Source organism: Oculina patagonica, chromosome 4, assembly GCF_052425735.1.
Source record: "Oculina patagonica isolate OP01 chromosome 4, crgOcupat, whole genome shotgun sequence".
Taxonomy (NCBI): Eukaryota; Metazoa; Cnidaria; class Anthozoa; order Scleractinia; family Oculinidae; genus Oculina; species Oculina patagonica.
Genome location: NC_135761.1, coordinates 28,459,910 through 28,476,871, shown reverse-complemented (window position 1 = coordinate 28,476,871; position 16,962 = coordinate 28,459,910). Strand labels below are relative to the sequence as shown.

At 38.4% G+C, this 16,962-nt stretch overlaps 2 protein-coding genes across 5 annotated transcripts; both read left to right on the top strand.

The window, feature by feature from the left end:
- Positions 1–2,502: 2,502 nt before the first annotated feature.
- Positions 2,503–12,111, top strand: LOC144650090 (vesicle-associated membrane protein-associated protein A-like). Of its 2 annotated transcripts, XM_078509751.1 has the most exons (7): positions 2,503–2,680; positions 2,794–2,946; positions 6,867–6,970; positions 8,522–8,626; positions 8,938–9,114; positions 10,419–10,478; positions 11,238–12,111. In XM_078509751.1, the coding sequence occupies exons 1-7, from the start codon at positions 2,623–2,625 to the stop codon at positions 11,418–11,420; spliced, it is 840 nt and encodes a 279-aa protein (XP_078365877.1). In that variant the 5' UTR covers positions 2,503–2,622; the 3' UTR covers positions 11,421–12,111. The 2 variants fall into 2 exon arrangements, with proteins under 2 accessions (XP_078365877.1, XP_078365878.1); XM_078509752.1 differs by lacking the exon at positions 10,419–10,478.
- A 903-nt stretch (positions 12,112–13,014) lies between these two features.
- Positions 13,015–16,219, top strand: LOC144650042 (uncharacterized). 3 transcript variants are annotated; one of them, XM_078509685.1, is made up of 2 exons: positions 13,015–13,089; positions 13,654–16,219. In XM_078509685.1, exon 2 carries the CDS (start codon positions 13,825–13,827, stop codon positions 16,087–16,089), a length of 2,265 nt encoding a protein of 754 aa, XP_078365811.1. In that variant the 5' UTR covers positions 13,015–13,089; positions 13,654–13,824; the 3' UTR covers positions 16,090–16,219. The 3 variants fall into 3 exon arrangements, with proteins under 3 accessions (XP_078365811.1, XP_078365813.1, XP_078365810.1); XM_078509687.1 differs by lacking the exon at positions 13,015–13,089 and having other exon boundaries at positions 13,176–15,577; positions 15,839–16,219; XM_078509684.1 differs by lacking the exon at positions 13,015–13,089 and having other exon boundaries at positions 13,188–16,219.
- Positions 16,220–16,962: the final 743 nt, after the last annotated feature.

The following is a 16,962-nucleotide window of genomic DNA, read 5'->3' as shown; positions in this document are numbered from 1 at the left end:
ATAGTAACCTGCGATCAGGCTTTCTTTTTTTCGCGGCGGAGGGAAGGAGAAAAAAAGGAAAGCCTGATACAATTACTTGTCAAGTCGTCTGCCGCCCCCAAATTAAAATATCTGTCAACGTCGTCGAGAATGTCGGCGATGCCATCAGATAAGCGTGATTAGCGCCTTCAAACTATATTTTTACTCTCACAAACGTGTTTGAATTACCCTTTTTGAACGAGCTGATCGGATGGTTTTTAAAATTTGTTTTCTGCAAAGGCTGATTTTGTGTAAGGCTCAGGTCAGACATTTCAAGGTCGTAGTTTTCGTCACTGGCACGATCGTACTGATCGTCTGGCGTCTTTGGTGGTGTGATGTAATACTCTTTGACACCATTGGTGATAGATCACGCTCTTGCCGAATCCTGTCGGAAGCACCGCCAAAACATCCTTTCTTTCGCAAACTATTCGTCGAATACACTCCCTTTGTTCGTCTTTAAATGTTTTGTGAACAAAACTCTTGAGGGATTTTCTAAAAGCTAGAAGAACTCGCTTTCTACTTCATTCCGCTCAACACCCGCCATGATAACAATCATCTACGCGCGATATTTTTGGACCGAAAATTAGACTTGAACTCAATTAGCCAATCAAAATAAAGTTCTAATGTTGCCTTTTGTTTTCTGACCAATCAGAAAAAAGTCCAGATTCTGGACTTTTTACAGACGACTCGACAAGTAATTGTATCAGGCGTTCATTTTTCCGTTGACCTCTCCGCCGCGAGAAAAATAACGCCTGATCGCAGGTTACCCTTATAGTTCAACACTAAATTTTCTCCGATTCTGATTGGTTTAAATTGAACACGTGACGCGATAGTGCCCGTCCGCCGGAGGGCATTATTTACAGCCCATAGTGCCCTCCCGTGAAAAATGCCCGGATCGATAGTGCCCGCCCGTGACTTTTTTTGGTAAACAAGCGTGCCTGCAGACAAAAAAACCCAACCAAATTAACTGCATTTCATGGGTTTCTTGTTTGCTTTTGTTTCGTTTGTTAAATTTCGGCTTTCAATTGAGTTTTTTATCCTCAAAAGTAAAAATAATTCACGATGCTCGTTTTTGTATGTGCGCGCGGAAAAAAATTTAGTGGTGAACAATAAAGACAATAGAGTGTTTCTGTCGAGGAACTATCGGTCTTATAGTTGCCCCTTGGAAATTTGATGTTCTTAAAACTAGCATATATTTTTCTACCGGCTGATAGAATTGATTTATTGAAGGTTTTGATTGATACAATTCAGCGAAGACTACGCGCGCGCTCCGAGAGCCTTCTACGGATCGATAGTAGGCACCTGTGTAGCCAATCAGATTGCGCGATTACCAATAGTAGGTCAGTGTGGTTATGCTAATTAACAATTAGACGGCGAGCTCGAGGTTTCTATCGGCTGATAGTTGGCGAGGGGCGAAGCCCCGAGTCAACTATCAAAAGCCGGTAGAAACCGAGAGCGAGCCGTCTAATTGTGTTAGCATAACCCACTGACCGATCTATTAAACACAAAATATAGCTAGAGTTGATTTATTGAAGGTTTGATTGATAAAATTCAGCGAAGACTAAGCGCGCGCTCCGAGAGCCTTCTACATAACAGGGTCGTAACCAGGTATATGGGATCAGGGATCACAGCCTTGGGATCGGGATCACAGGCTCGGGATCGGGATCATGGACCCCGGATCCCGGGTCACAAGTCATGGGATACGGATCGGCCAATCAGATGGGATCAGAATGGAATCAGGGATCAAATGTTGCCACATTTTGGGGATCAGGAATCAAAATTTAGAGCTAAAATTTGGGATCAGCGATGAAAAAATATACTTGGTTACGACCCTGACATAAGCTTTCTGAAGGAAGCTTGCATGATCGCAAATAAAAATCAAGATTACACATATTTTTAATAAAGTAGTTTTTATTATATCCGTCAATTATATCTGTTAATTATATTTATTATATTTATTAAAAGTTCAAGCAAGCAAACAAACCGTGTACGATCTCCTACCGGTATACGTTGGATCAACTGAGTGATCTAATCGGTTTGACACATAGAAAACTGAAATTGAAAAGCAGAGACCGATACAACGTAGAATGAGAGAATTAGTTTTGTACTATATTTCGGCTGGCCAAACTCCATAAACTCCATTGTACCTGAAGAAGGCTGGTTTGGCCAGCCGAAATATAGTACAAAACTAATTCTCTCATTCTACGTTGTATCGGTCTCTGCTTTTCAATTTCAGTATTATATTTATATTTATACCCCTTACAATTTTAATTAGATCGTTTCTAACTTTATACTTTTTACAATTTTTATAATAACTATTTTAGTTAGATTAATGTATTGTAGGTCCACATCAGCCTCTGGCTGCCTGTATGTTTGTATGTATGTAAAACCTGAAAAACCCTGGGGCCGAGTAAGTCGTAAGTCATTCAAAGCAGGCGCGCCTTTTCGGTCAGCAGGTTCACGCGTTCACACATGCTCACTGAAGAAAACATTTCGTCATCGTTTGAGTTGGCTGCCATATTGTTTGGGGTTTGGGAAGTATTTTGTTGAAAAATCTCCGTGGATTTTTACGACTTTCCTCGCCTCTGCGGTCCATGATTATAAATGGCAAAATCAGAACAAGTGCTGAAGCTTGAACCAGCTACAGAGTTACGCTTTCGGGGTAATTCTTGTTTCTGTTGTCGTTACATATTGTTGTATAAGTCGTTTCAGACTTGAATCAAGTACACCTTATCAGATATTTAAGCTTCTATACATTCACCTGGCTTATTATAGGAAATTTTACAACAGTCGTCACAGCAAGTCTTAAACTCACGAACCCCACGGAAAAGAAGGTATGTTTCAAAGTAAAAACAACGGCTCCAAAGCGATACTGCGTTCGTCCGAACAGTGGATTTGTCGAGCCTCATGGGGAAGTTGAAGTGGCCGGTAAGTTGAACTACAATTTTACATTCAACCTCATGAAGTCGATATACATATTTTATCAGTCGAGTCAGGTGTATGTTTGGGCGTAGAGTAATGTGTATGTGCCTAGCTTCGGTAATGTTGTGAAACCCGACAAAATTTAAGTGTGCCTTAAATTTTGTCACGAGATCTGTCGTAACACATATCTGCTTAAATGCTAATCAATGTCTATTCTAAAAGTTCAATGATGATTTTAATTATAAAATACAAATTATCACATGTTGTTTGCCTCACGGAAACACAATTATGTACCTACATTTTCATTTAAAATATTTGAAGTACCCCTTAACATTTTTTCGTATTTATTGTAGTCACGAAAACCTTTGAATTCACCCAGTCATTGCATTTTACACGAAAGACTATAACTACAAACTAGTACATCCCTCATGTCTTTAATTGCTAGTGTTTTTTTTTATTCATAATTTTTAGTGTGTGACAATTTGTAACATAATTCCCCACCTTCAGTTATGTGGGTTTTTCCTTTGTATTCAACTGTTTGGTAGCATTTGTGCTCTTTATTTATTTATAAAAGTGCAATTGAGAAATCAAGCATCACCAAATTCGATGTTTACATGTTGAGGTGGCTCCATAGGGTTTCTTGACCGCGCGAAGAATGGGTACGAAAGGGCGAGCTTGAAATGCCGACAAATCAAAACAAACATGGCGGCTTCACGCGAGCGTGAAATTTTCGGCGAGAAAACGCGAGACTTGCTTCCTGCCAATGAAACAACACCCGTGATTTCCTGTGTTGAGCAGATAAAAGAGTTTACAACACCCTAAAAGGGTGTTTAAAACGTCCGCGGTGCTTCTGGCCGCTTTTGTGAAGTTCGTACGATCGAAAGCAAAAGAGAAAAGAATAGTCTCCGCGATTGTGAGATACTTCGAGCAGAATTTCAGAGATTGTGCTACATAAAGGATTAAGGTATGTCTCTAACTAACCTGTGGGTTAACAGATATTCGCACAAAAACCGACAACAATGGGGAAAGCTCATCTTTACACATCAACTCGTATGGTTCGAAAGTTTGCGCATGCTCAAATAGCGATCTTGGACAATTTCTATTCTGATGACGTAATTGTTATTCGGGCGAAAATAGAAATTTTCCCCTTGTATTTACTAGAGTTTCCTTCGGTGAAATTTCTTAAAATTTGGCATAGATGTGATACCTTTTTAACTGCCCTTTTTGCCGTTTTTTTTAAAAAATTTGTAAGCCACAAAAAACACAAAATAACCAAAAATGCAAAAATGACCTGGACAACCCCTACTTTTTTTGTTTTTAAAAGTTATTTCTCATCAGATTCAAAGCGTTGGGAGAATTTCAAAAATTTTCACCGAAGAAAATTAAAGAAATTTAAGATCAAAGCCATAAAAACACCAAAAAATAGGACTTTTTGAGTAGATGTAGCTCAAAAACAAAGGCCGTTATTTTAAAAAAAGAATAATGCACAACATATTTTAGTCCTTGTTTTTAATATTTCGGCAGCTTTTATTTAACTACAATGAGTGCCAAAAGTGTTGAGACAGTTGGCACTTTTTAAGTACCTTGGACAAATTTTACCCCTCACCCCTTCAATATAACCCCCTCCCCCCGAAACAATGTTGTATTTGTTATCTGCAAAACTTGCCTCGTTTGAGTACAACATTGAAAGGGGGGGGTGGTTCAGAAGCGGCAGCAGATTAAAGGTGAAAAAACGGGAATTTTAAATTAGTATCAATTTCATCCAACTGCCTCAAGGACTTTTGACGCCCATTGTAGTTTAAAAAATAACGCGAAAATGATCTCTTGATGAGTATCACTTGTGCGCGCGCCGTAATATCTCAAAACCCTATGGAGCCACCTTAACTAAAGTTTGGATATTAAGCAACATTACAATGTATCAAAACCAGCTGCTGAATTTAATGCTGGGATGTGGATAAATGCCAGGTTTAAATAAATTCAGGGTGCAAATGGCCATTTAGTTGGAGGTCTTAGCATTTATTTGAGGAGCAACATTTATATGAACCTGACATTTTTGCAACTAATTTGCCAACTGGATGTCCTTGCTTTCAATATTAAATGAACCACCCTGGTATACTTGTTCAATATACTTGTTCAACAGATGTGTCGAACATATTGAATTATGGCATGCACATGAAATATTCTTTTTTTTTAACTGAATGCCATAGTCTACACAAAAAGAACTGGTAACACTTTGTTACTTGCAATTCTTGCAATTGACTTGACTGACATGTGTTACTACTATGTACATTGAATATTTCACGAATATGGGCTAATTATACACCTTGTTCACGAATCTCGAAAAAAAATTAGTTATTTCACGAATCATGGTGGTACTTTCCTTCACGTATCACAGGAAATAAATTCTTTCTTTCAAGATTCACGCCAATTAAAAATAGCCGTTCGCCCTTCACAGAAAACCCCCTTCCGACCCTCTTTAATGTGTTTTTTCTTTCCCAAAAAATATCCACCCCCCTACTACATCCTGCATCCTCTAGTTTAGCTTCATACTTTTCTTTAAATAACTTTGGCTTTCAAAATTTTTCTCCTGTGAATTTTCTTAAAATAACGTTCCTAGAATATTTCCTTGCACAGTAAACCCTGGGCCAAATTAAGGCTGGATCTACAGAAGTAAAATATAAATAAATAACCCAGGTATTTTACTAAGAAACTCAGTGGTTAAATTGCTGCAAAAATTTTAAATTACCAGTAGCAGCCACCTTTTTAAACCACATACCATAGTTATTCGGTTATAAGGCGCATGGTTTTTTCGAGAAAAATCTGTTTTTCTGTGGGAAGTTTATGCCAAAATTGGGGTGCGTCTTTTAGCCGAGTATTTTGGCCCAACAAAATCTTATGACCGCCAATTTACCGGAACTTACAGTTGAAATAAGAAAAATGAAAACACTTGGTTGTTGACTCTTACAGTAGGATATAAGAAACAACAAGTTTAAAGCAAAGTCTATGACTGAAGTTAGTGGCAAAAAAAAAAATGACTGAAGTTTATTATCGCGAAAACAGCTGTATATGCCAGCATTTTGTTGAAATTGACAAAGAAAATCAAGCATACTCATTTAAAACAAACCTTTCTAAGCGTGGAAAGTGGAAAATGACTTTAAAAAGACGAGGAAAACACCAAAAAAGCTTGAGAATCTTTCAAATTCCACTCGATAAACAAAGCACGAAGCAATACGAAGCATGCTTGAGAACTTGGTAACCAAGCTACAAACTCAGTGGTCACTGGTAACTACACATCTGCCAGGTTACTAAGCAGCTAAGTTCCTAGCATGAACGATGGAAAGATGTTTAGCTCAAGTGGATTTACATATTTTTTAGCAGGAAATGTTACCTTTTTACTCGAAGATTGTACCAAGGAGTATGAACAACTTTTAGACATTCAAATTCTGTAAGAAGAACTGACCTTTAATTGATCACCGCATCTTTTCAACTCACCAACTCATAGTGCGTCTTATAACCGAGTGTTTTCGGAGAATTTTCAGTTTGAAAACAAAGTTGCCAAGTTTGGGGTGCGTCTTATAACCGAGTGCGCCTTATAACCGAATAACTATGGTTATTCAAAAAGTAAACCTTATTTTTGTTCTATGGTCTGTTTTCAAGGGCATATTGTAGGTCAGTGTATCTTCTCGGCCCAGTTGTTCAAAGGGTGGATAACGCTATCCACTGGATAAATCGCTATCCAGTGGATATCATATAAAATACTCCACTATCCACCAGATAGTCCAGTGGATAGCGTTATCCACCCTTTGAACAACTGCGGCCTGGATTGGGCTTGTTTTCATTTCAAAAAGTTGGGATTTTATCACCAATGAACGTGTTTCCTTTATAACTTGTTCAGATTGCTGAAATATTGTTTTGTAAATCTGTAGTGATGTTGCAGCCATTTGAGTATGATCCAAAGGAAAAAAGCAAACACAAATTCATGGTCCAGACAATGTTTGCACCAGAAGGAGAAGCTGACCATGAAACATTGGTAGGTGATGGCTAAACACGTTACACTGCAAGAATTATAGAGCTGCAAACCCTACCAGTGCACTACGCAAAGTTTTGATTAATTTTTGATAATTTTGGCCAATAAAAGTGCTAGAAATGTGAAATATATTGCTCTTCAACAACTGCCAGCTCTGTTTAACTTGCTTCTTGCACTTAATTGGCCATTTGTAACTGAATTAATCAGAAAGATGTCAAAAATTGATTTAAAAAACTTTAATAAAAAAACTATGTGAAGTGGCAATAGTAGACTCGGTTTAAAATATCATTTCTCAAATGCATCTCTAGATCTTTTCCACAAATCTTATGGTCAGGGCTGTCACTAAGGGCCGGGGGCCGGGGATTTCCCGGCTACTTTGATACAAAACGAAAACATTGGAAAGTGAAAAATACATCAAACGATAAAATTGTAAATAAAAAAACAGTAGTATAGTAAAATTTCATTGAGCATTTACATTCATAGAGACTGTGATTGAAAACGCGTAAAGTGAATGATCCCTTTGAGCGCGGGAAAGACAGTGATTTAAAAAAGAAGAAAACTGGATCTTTCTTTCTTCTGGCTCTGCTTCAAGGTAGAATGAATGAGAAAAAACAGTTTCGGCTTTAGCATTTCTCTTCTCTCATGGGGTGATGCGTGAAAGAATTGCACATGACGTGGACTTGCCATAGTTGAACTATGAACACTTTCCACAAAAAAAAGTCGGCAATCAGTAATGAAATTGCAATATGCTGTGTGTCCTCCTGCCCGTATTTTTCAGCTACGCCTTCACATCTAAACACAGATCAGTCTAAGGGCTTATATATGCGTTCCAGCTCTGTCCGAAAAGGCTTGTCCACGTATTCTACATAGGTGCAGACAGTTTGGTCGTGTGATTTCTCAAAGCAGCGGTTTCGGTTCAAGAAAAGCAAGCAAAAAAATTTTCAACACGTTCCCGACGCCATGTTTTTTTCTGTGGTACTTTCCTCTCCCTCTTCCTCCTTCTCTTTTCTTCACACCTAGTCACAGTCGGCCGTCATCCCAAAAGAAAAAAAACTTAAAAATGTCAGGTCTTGTCAATCCGTAGAGAAAGAGAAAGTAGTAGGTTACGTGGTGTAAAAATTGACAATTCACATTGGGAACAATTTTTCATCCCCCCCCCCCTCCCCCTATCAACAGCCAACACTAGAAAAATCTTGTCCCCCGGCTACATTTTTCATTTCCCCACCTACTTGAAAAATTAGTGACAGCCCTGTATGGTAAATAGTAATACAGAGTACAAATGTAACTGTACTGAGGGGAGTACTATCCGGGGAGTAATCGGCAAACAAGTGTTTTCTATTTGAAATTATGAGTGCAATTAGTCTCTGAATTGTATAACAAAATCCAGTTAAGAGGTAATTGTATCAATAGCAAATTTCAAGTTTAGGAAAGTTTTTTGAAACCTCTAATGACTTTATCTTCGTCTATATGAGCAAAAGAAAGAATAAACGGAATTTTTTGGGTCATTAACAACTTTTCTGTATTTAACAGTATTTCATTTTTTAATCACAACAGTGGAAAGAGGCTGACTCGAGTGCATTTATGGACTCCAAGCTGAAATGTGTGTTTGATTATGTGGAAGATGTTGAAGCCAAACAAGTGGAGAATGTGGGTGCAAATGTAAGTTCTGTGGTTAATATACTCTCTTATTCTTTTGATGCTCTTTTGTAGCAATGACCACCAGGACATACTGGGTTAAAAGTTTTGTTTGCTGTTGTGACGTCTTTTGGGTGGAACAATTTCTCCAGTAGAAAGCCAAGTGATAAGCCACTTTATTAAAGCCTATGCCCTATGCCTGCCTGGCTATTGCACATGCTATAGCTTACATGTATTGTTTGCCTTTGTTTTCCCAGTAATAAAAAATTTTTACAGCATGGTTTTACTTTATATCATTGTGTTCACTAAATTGGTGATGAATTTTTCCCCAACAGGAAAATGAGCCTTTGAACAAAGAACAGCCTCCTGTCGCTAAGACTTCCAAGACTGAAGCTGTAGCAGCAGAGAGTACACCACCCAGTGGTATTATCAAGACAAGCTCCACTCATAGTCGAAATAGCTCTTATCCTGATCAAGGAGTGGAAGTCGCAACGTCAACAAGATCATTGCAGGTAACATGTAGTGATTATTGTACATTAAATATCAAATAGTAGACATCTGTTGAGAGAGTTGTACAGGAAAAACTCTGCTCAGGTTGTACAGAAAAGGAACATACATGGAGTAGTCAAATTATGCCAAAAGTTCAATTAAATTGGACCAATACATGTTTTTTTGTCCAGCCTGTATCTTATTCAGTGAAGACCAATATTATTGTGCATTAACACCCAAATATTTCCCTGTAGAGCTTAGTCATTTATTGCAGGTTTCAGTGATATGCAAACTCTGAAATTAAATCCTCAACCAATGGTTTTACGCATTTTGCTGCCGTCAATGAGGGAGCAGACCTCTAGGGAAACAGAAGTTCACTTCAACCAGGTCAAAAGGTCATGTCTGTCAGTTGTGTTTGGTAGATTTTGATCCATTTTGTTTTTTTCTGTTTTTTATGGTTCATTGGCTGTCACCATAATTATGATTGACGGCAGCAAAAAACACAATAATATTATTATTTGTTGGATTTTGAATGTCAGAGTTCGCATATCACTGAAAACCACTATAAGCTAATAAGTTCGTAAAAGTATTTTTCCAGGTCATTATTGTCATGTACACAGTCTGATCTATAAACTCAGTTGGTCACACTACCTTTTGTGTTAGCATGATTTGGGGAAAATGTATATGAATTTACAATAAATGTTAAGTGGCACATGATTGTGCAGAACCAGACAGCTTTTTCAAGACTAGCTTATAGAAAGCTGTCAGTGAGGTTGTAAAGTGATGTCATAATATAGACTGATTTATACTACTTACACTAACAGCAGTCATTCTGTGATTCCTTGTGAATGGTTCAAATAATTCTTTAGCTTTATTAAACGATTGGTTCTCTGTTATGATTACCTCAGCTTTGCACATCTCAACAACTCATCTGTCTTTGTCACTGACTTGTCACTCATCTTCGTACAGAAAAGTTTCTATTTAGTTTGGCTTCTTTTGTCATAAAAATATTCGCAATACATGCACATGTGCATTGCTCTTATGCAAAGAGAAATTTTATGATTCAAGGACCCCTCACTACAAAACATTCTGTAGAACTTATAGTTAAGTTTTTTTTGTTGAAAATGAACTAACTTAAAAGAAAATGTATTTCATTGCTGTACACTTGTTGTGCATCTATATTAAAAAGTGCTTTCAATTCCAAAAGATCGCTGTATTGTAAACTTAGGGAATTAAATTATTAAGTCTTATATGAAGAGATTTGCAGTTTGTGTCAAATTGTGCAGCTTTCATTTTGTGACTTTAATGTGTTGTCGATTGCAAACAGGGATCTGATGAAAGAAGAGAGGAATTAGAAAAACTGAAAAACGAAAATACTGTTTTAATGGTATGTATCATTTGACATAGACAATATGCAAAATTTAATGCTACATAACAACATTTTGATATAAAGTGCTTCTCAGTGCATTCCAACACCCAAATTCCGTTTGCTTCTTTAGAGTACTGTGTGGTGATTTTCGTTGTCCCACATGATCAACTCTTGCGTTCATCCAATTGTATTTTTCCTGTTGAGCCAAATGCAATCTTCTGAACCACTCTTGCTTGGCTTGTCAAGTGGTCAGTTTCTTGCCATATGGGCTGTAATGACACAATTTTGTTAATTTCTCTCGCACCAAATGCTTTTTGTCAACCGCACAGCAATGGAATTGCACTTTTATATTGACGAGAACAAAAAACTGAATCACATGACCCCATTCAGTGTTTTTTTTTATTATTATTATTATTTTTTTTTTTTTTGCAATTAAAATTTTATTTAGAAACATACATTACAATCTCTTCTTACTGATTGTGCTAAAATACCCCATTCAGTGAGAGAACTTCGTTTCCTACCTCTTTCACAGACTCAGCCGGCAAGAAAACCATATCTCTAATAAATTGGACATTACTGTACGGGCTGCTTCCTTCATAACCCAATCAGAGGCGTCTGTCTTATCAGACTTCTCCCTCCTTCATCTCCTTGTTCCTTTTAAGCTTCTTGTCATTTCGTTCATCACTTGCACTTCCTCTGGTCATACACCTTTCTCTTGTTAATATTTGTTTATCAGCAGTGAAATGTGCATCATAATGGTGTGTGTTTGTATTACAGGAGGAGACCGTGCGGCTCAGGAAGAATGTTGCCCAGCTGTCTTCCCCAGCAGCGCAGGCGTCTTCACCTGTTGTGTCCCCAGTCCCCACACAACCCGGCAGTGCGAATTTGCCACCAATGGCAGTTGCTTATCTAGTCCTAGCTTTGATATTTGGAATCATTATCGGTAAATTTATTCTGTAAAGGAGAGTGGCTCTCAGAGTTGTTTTAACGGCTAGTTTTAGATCCTAATCAACAGATCTGGAAAAGGAGTTTCACCATCGAAAACACACATTACTTGTGTTAAAAATGCAGTTGACATTGTGACACGACAATATTTACTTTACAAGTTACAGTAGTTAATTAACAATTACATTCTACTGAAAAAGAAATACTTTGTCAATTTTTCCCCAATCTTATAATTTCATCTTCAATCGCTCATATACTCTTATATAACTGATTTTAAAAACAGTAATTAGGTCACCTCAAACGAAAAGACAAATCTTAACGCCATAAGCTGGTCCTGAGAGAATAATTGATGTAGCCTGAAACAGATACACTACCCTACCACTGAGAAGTCACAATAAATGTATTTTATTTTATTTCATTCTTTGCCCTGGGCAAACGTGAGTCGAGATTTTAGAATAATCAATATAAAATTATTATCTGGCGTGAATTTCGCTGTTTGCTTTCTTTTCCTTGCTTGCCAGAATGCGAAAGCTTGCGCAAAGCTATCCGACTATCCAGTGGTATGGTATAGTATCGGGAAGTCGTTGGGTTTCTTGCTTTATCTCGCATCGTGTATCTGGCGTTGATGTATAGAAAGACTCTACAGAGGTTTCTACATGTCATGGAAAGGGATTTTAACACTTAATAAATGTTCTAATGATCAAAACACTGTGTTTTAATTTGTTTAGTCGAAACTCAGCTGTGTTCTATTGGAAATCCGCGAATTTGATTGGTTCTCCCATTGCTTTCTATTCGCGGGCAAGTTGCTCTTAAAAGGGGCAATTATTCTTGACTTCTCGCTTAAAAATACATACAATTGTAAGATCTGGACTGCAGTCCTTGTTTCTACTAAAACAATAAAACTACTCGCCCTCGTTTTCTGTAAGGGACAGGCAACTCGGCTGCGCCTTGTTGGCTATTCGCTTTGAAATCTCGGGCTCGAACTCACGTACACCAAACTACATTTTTCGACGCCATTTTAACCCTGAGCTTTAGCAATGACAGAACATTCTTAGTGACGACTGAAAGATCGTGGCCCCTGAGAACGAGATTGACTGCCTTCTGAGAACCCCCTTGACATCTATAAAAACCCCTTTCAATGAATGTAAGTCCAATAAGTTTATTTTTGGCGATTTCCGGTATTTGACTTATCAATGCTAGCAATCGGCAAAACATAATGACAAACTCGTGCAGATAACTTCAAGAATCATTTTCTTTAATTCAAAAAATATTTTTATCTCCGTCAAAAGAGCAATTATGTTCTTTGTCACGTGAAACTTTTTTTAGCTTCTCAAGATCCAAAAACAATTTCAAGGGCTTTGTCTAGACGTACATACGCAAAGTTTAGTTTTCATTCCATTTGGCACGAAACACTGCTGCAGAAAAAAGTATAGCAAAAAAAATAAATATATTCTCCTTATCTGGTTGCTGGGAGCCGGTTACCTAGGTGATGTACAAAATTGAAAGCGACGGAGAAGTGTACAACAGCTGCGATCATTTGAAATCTACCAATGACAAAGCGATATTTCACTCGTTTAATTAGGAAATTTACATCCCTAATTTCAGAGGTCTGGGATTTGAATATCGAATATTATATTGAACACACCACCAGTTTCGCCAAAATGAAAGTGCAAAAGACTAGCTGGTAGGTGAATTATTATTTTTTCTTTTAAATTTTAAGTTTATTTCGTAAAAAAAATTGAAACGGTGAAAGAAGGCTTTGAATTGCGCGTTTATTGGAGTATCTGCTAGAGTTATCTCGTATTTTTCTTTCTTTACATTAATTGAAATTTATGAGGCATTTGTGACGACTGTAGCGACCATTCTTTTCACACGCGCAAATGACGAATTGTACGACCTTTTAGGCTTTTTATTATCCTTAATCCTTCTACAAGCTTCTAGATAAAAAGCCTTTCATGAAATCCTCTTAACATCTCTTAACAGACAAAGAAAAGTCTGACCTGAGCAGGTAGTGCGGTGAAACGCTTCACTTACCATGCGTGTAACGCTAGAATATCAAGCCACGTTTGCGCTGTAGGCGGGATAACAAAGCGCTGAAATAATAGCTTAAAATACACAATTTTTGTCACAACTGCCACTTACCGCCTCGATTTGTTTAACTCATAAGTGTTTTGAAAGCAACTTAGTACGGCGGAAAATGGAAGGCTCCCAGAGAAATCGCTCACAAAGTGTTCCAATTTTATCGCAGATTGAAAAAATATTGGATCGCGAGGAGGATTTTGGAGTTGAAAGAAGAACCAGAGATGGCTATTCAAGATTTCCTGAAACTAGATCGCTAAGAAACATTACTCGGCCAAAGGTAAGACTCTCAAGTGGGGGACTGATACGAAAACATAAGAGAAGACACTCAAAGGCGGTCATGGAAAGCACACAAATCCAATCGCCGCTTTATGAACAAGAAAATGAAGAGAGCGAGGATACCAGACCGAGAGCTTTTACTACTGGTGCGATCGACAGGAATACAGTCGACAATTCAGACCCTACTTCAACAGAAATAAAAACTTCATCGGAACAAGTTCGTGATATGGCCGAGTCACTGCCGCCAGTTCCCGTTAGGCGCAAACGATGTAAATCTCTGCCTTCAGTGATTCCCGAAGAAGACTCACAGAAAGAAATAAACGACGGTTACAACAAAGCTAACGAGATTGGCTGTGGAGCGCTGAACCGAGAGCAAATAACCAGCGCAGAATTTTATCGGGAAAAGAATTTACTTCGACGGAGGTTATCTCTGCCAGCGAGGTTACAACATGAGGACAATGAGAAAAGTTCTCATGGTCAAATGACAGACGTGGCAAAATCGTCCACCGTGGATTCTACAAATTTGGACAAGCCTAGTAGTCTAATTACTGACTTCGATAAACTGTCAATGATTAAATTCAAGCGTAGCGAGCAAGACAAGGAGGAAATTTTCTCAGACTTGGGAAGGAGACGAAGATCTTTGCCCTGCTATTTAGAACAAAGTAACCTTTCCACGGAACCTTCAGTCAGTGAAAATAGCAATTTCGATAGCGATTTCAAAGTGGATTCAGCGCTACAGAAAACTATGAAAACTAAAACGCAAAGAAGTCAATCACTTCCTTTGACAAGCTCACGATTTGTTGGCGAAGTCAGATATCCTTTGAAAGACGAATATTCTAATTCTGTCGCTAATTGCCCGGACGGCGAATATTCTTTCCGCCAACCGTTGGAGCATATCGAGAAAAGCAATGAACAATCACGACAGAAAAGAAAATCTCGCAAAACTCGCTCAAAATCTTTACCCTTATTTTGGGATGAAGAAGAAAAAGCTAATATGTCATTGAGTTTAACAAAACACGCTAAACAAAGAAGTTTACAAAGTCACGACAGCTTGCATGACATCAAAGCAAAGGCAAAAAGAACGAAATCTCTACCATTTATTTACGAAAGTTTTCCGGAGCGCGAACTTTTATCCGATGCCGAAATCACGGAGATTCAGCCACAGGCTCAAAGTAGCGATTCTGACCAAAAGGAAAGGACAGTTATAATTAGTAACGAACAAAAACAGCTTCGCGGTAAAGGAAGTATTAAACAAAAAGAACAGTTAGAGAGGGCGAGATCATTTCCTTTACGTGGACAAGGAGTGCAACACAGACAAATTTCTGACATTCGGGAGGATTTAAACAAGGCTATAGATAACTTTTTCTCGCAGATTGATGATAAAGATCGCAATGTTGTCGCTAGAGGAAGATCAAAATCCCTCCCCAATGTTCTGGAAGGAGAACACAGTTTAAACTTTGCGCCTGTTGCGAAAATTCTGGAAGAAAAAAGAAACATTCCTGAGATAGTGATTGCAGAGAGAAAATTCTATGACACTGTTGGCGATGAGAAATCTGAAAGTCAAATTCACTGTGAGAGTATACAGAGCCCTTTAGAAGAAGAAAAAGTAGAAATTGAAGAATGGAACAGTGACGCAAGTTCAGACTGTGATGAACTTGAGTCACAGATTTCAAACTCAAGTTATGTCCATGATCCGCCAATAGTTTCCAGGCCGCGCGGCTTTTCAATACCTTCGTCTTTCAAAATGGAAAAAATTCCTGAGGAGCCGAACGAGAATGAAAACTGCGAAATACTTTCAAGCTGTGATCACGGAGGTACAGAAAATGATGCAAATTGTGTTTGTAAAGACCCATTAAATGGAACAATAGAATGCTCAGCACCTGATAATAACTTAAATGTATCGGAACAAAGAAAAGGTCCCCTCGAGGATCAATCTGTTGACCATGACGAAGCGAGCTTGACACAAGACGCAACAGAATTAAAACACCAACCAAATGATTACGAACATAATTTAGAAATATTTAACAAAATGGTTAGCGAATCTTATTCTCAAATCCGAAAACTTGAATTTGCAGAATCTTCTTCCTGCCTTCATCGCGCAGCCGCACAGGGAGATTTAGAACACGTTAAGCTATTGGTCGAGGAAGGTAATGACGTCAACGCTTTAGACGAATCTGGTTGGCCCGTTCTGCACGCCGCTGTCACAACTGGAAACTTTGACTGTTGCGCATGGCTTATTGATGCAGGCGCTGACCTAGTGGGTTATACTAACTTTGTTATCGACGAGTACAGAATGCTGTGTCGGCAAGTTTATCTGAATTACTAGATCGTATTACTTCAGAATAAGGCAAAGGCAATTTGCAGAAAAGAGATCTTTATTGGTACCATCAAAGTTTAATGTTTTATTAACCAGATTAAAATTAAAAATAGCTTCAATAAATTATGTTCACACTCAATCTGTAGCTTTATTATGTACCATTGTTTGGTCTTTTTTCGACGGCCAACAATTCAAAGTTCTCGAAAGGTTTTGACGATAAATTCCTATTAACTTATATTAAGCGCTGCCATTTGTCGATGTCGCCTCAAGGTAGCCTAAAATGTCAGTCATCTCCTGGCTTCAGTCAGAGAACGGGAACGTCAGTTGACGACGGCGCGCGCATTAAAAACACCCATGTATGGGTGTTTTTATGCGCGCACTACCCATATATGGGCACTTTTAATGCGCGCGCCGTCGTCAACTGACGTTCCCGTTCTCTTGCTAAATCTGAGAGAGTCGTTACGTTTTTTACTTCCGTTTAGGAGTTCTTTGTTGGAAACAGCCAATCAAAAAAAAATCGAATTAATTCAAAAATCCTATGTCCCCAGAGCCCTTCGTTTTCTCGTGCCAAGGCCCAGCCGGCTAAGAGAAACGAAAGGGCTATGGGAACGAGAATGGGGTTCAACGCGCCTAGTACACTGCATGTGAACCCTCGCCCCGGTTCTGTTGCTGGACCTTTTTCTAAGCTAGATGGGATGCTGGTCTATCAGGTGTAGGCTACATGCAGAACTTTCATCAGGTTAAAATTCTCCCGCAAAGCATTGTGAGAGTAAAGTATCTTGCACAAGAATGCAAGAGCTAGGAGCTCCCTGTCCCGACCAACGTTCTAATCATTAGGTCACTGCACCAAAGCTAGCACTATCAATCACTTATCTTGTGTAA

Coding starts and splice junctions, on each gene's coding strand:
- LOC144650090 (XM_078509751.1), top strand. CDS start 2,623: ATGGCAAAATCAGAACAAGTGCTGAAGCTTGAACCAGCTACAGAGTTA. Junction 2,681..2,793: donor TACAGAGTTACGCTTTCGGG/GTAATTCTTGTT, acceptor GGCTTATTATAG/GAAATTTTACAACAGTCGTC. Junction 6,971..8,521: donor AAGCTGACCATGAAACATTG/GTAGGTGATGGC, acceptor TAATCACAACAG/TGGAAAGAGGCTGACTCGAG.
- LOC144650042 (XM_078509684.1), top strand. CDS start 13,603: ATGGAAGGCTCCCAGAGAAATCGCTCACAAAGTGTTCCAATTTTATCG.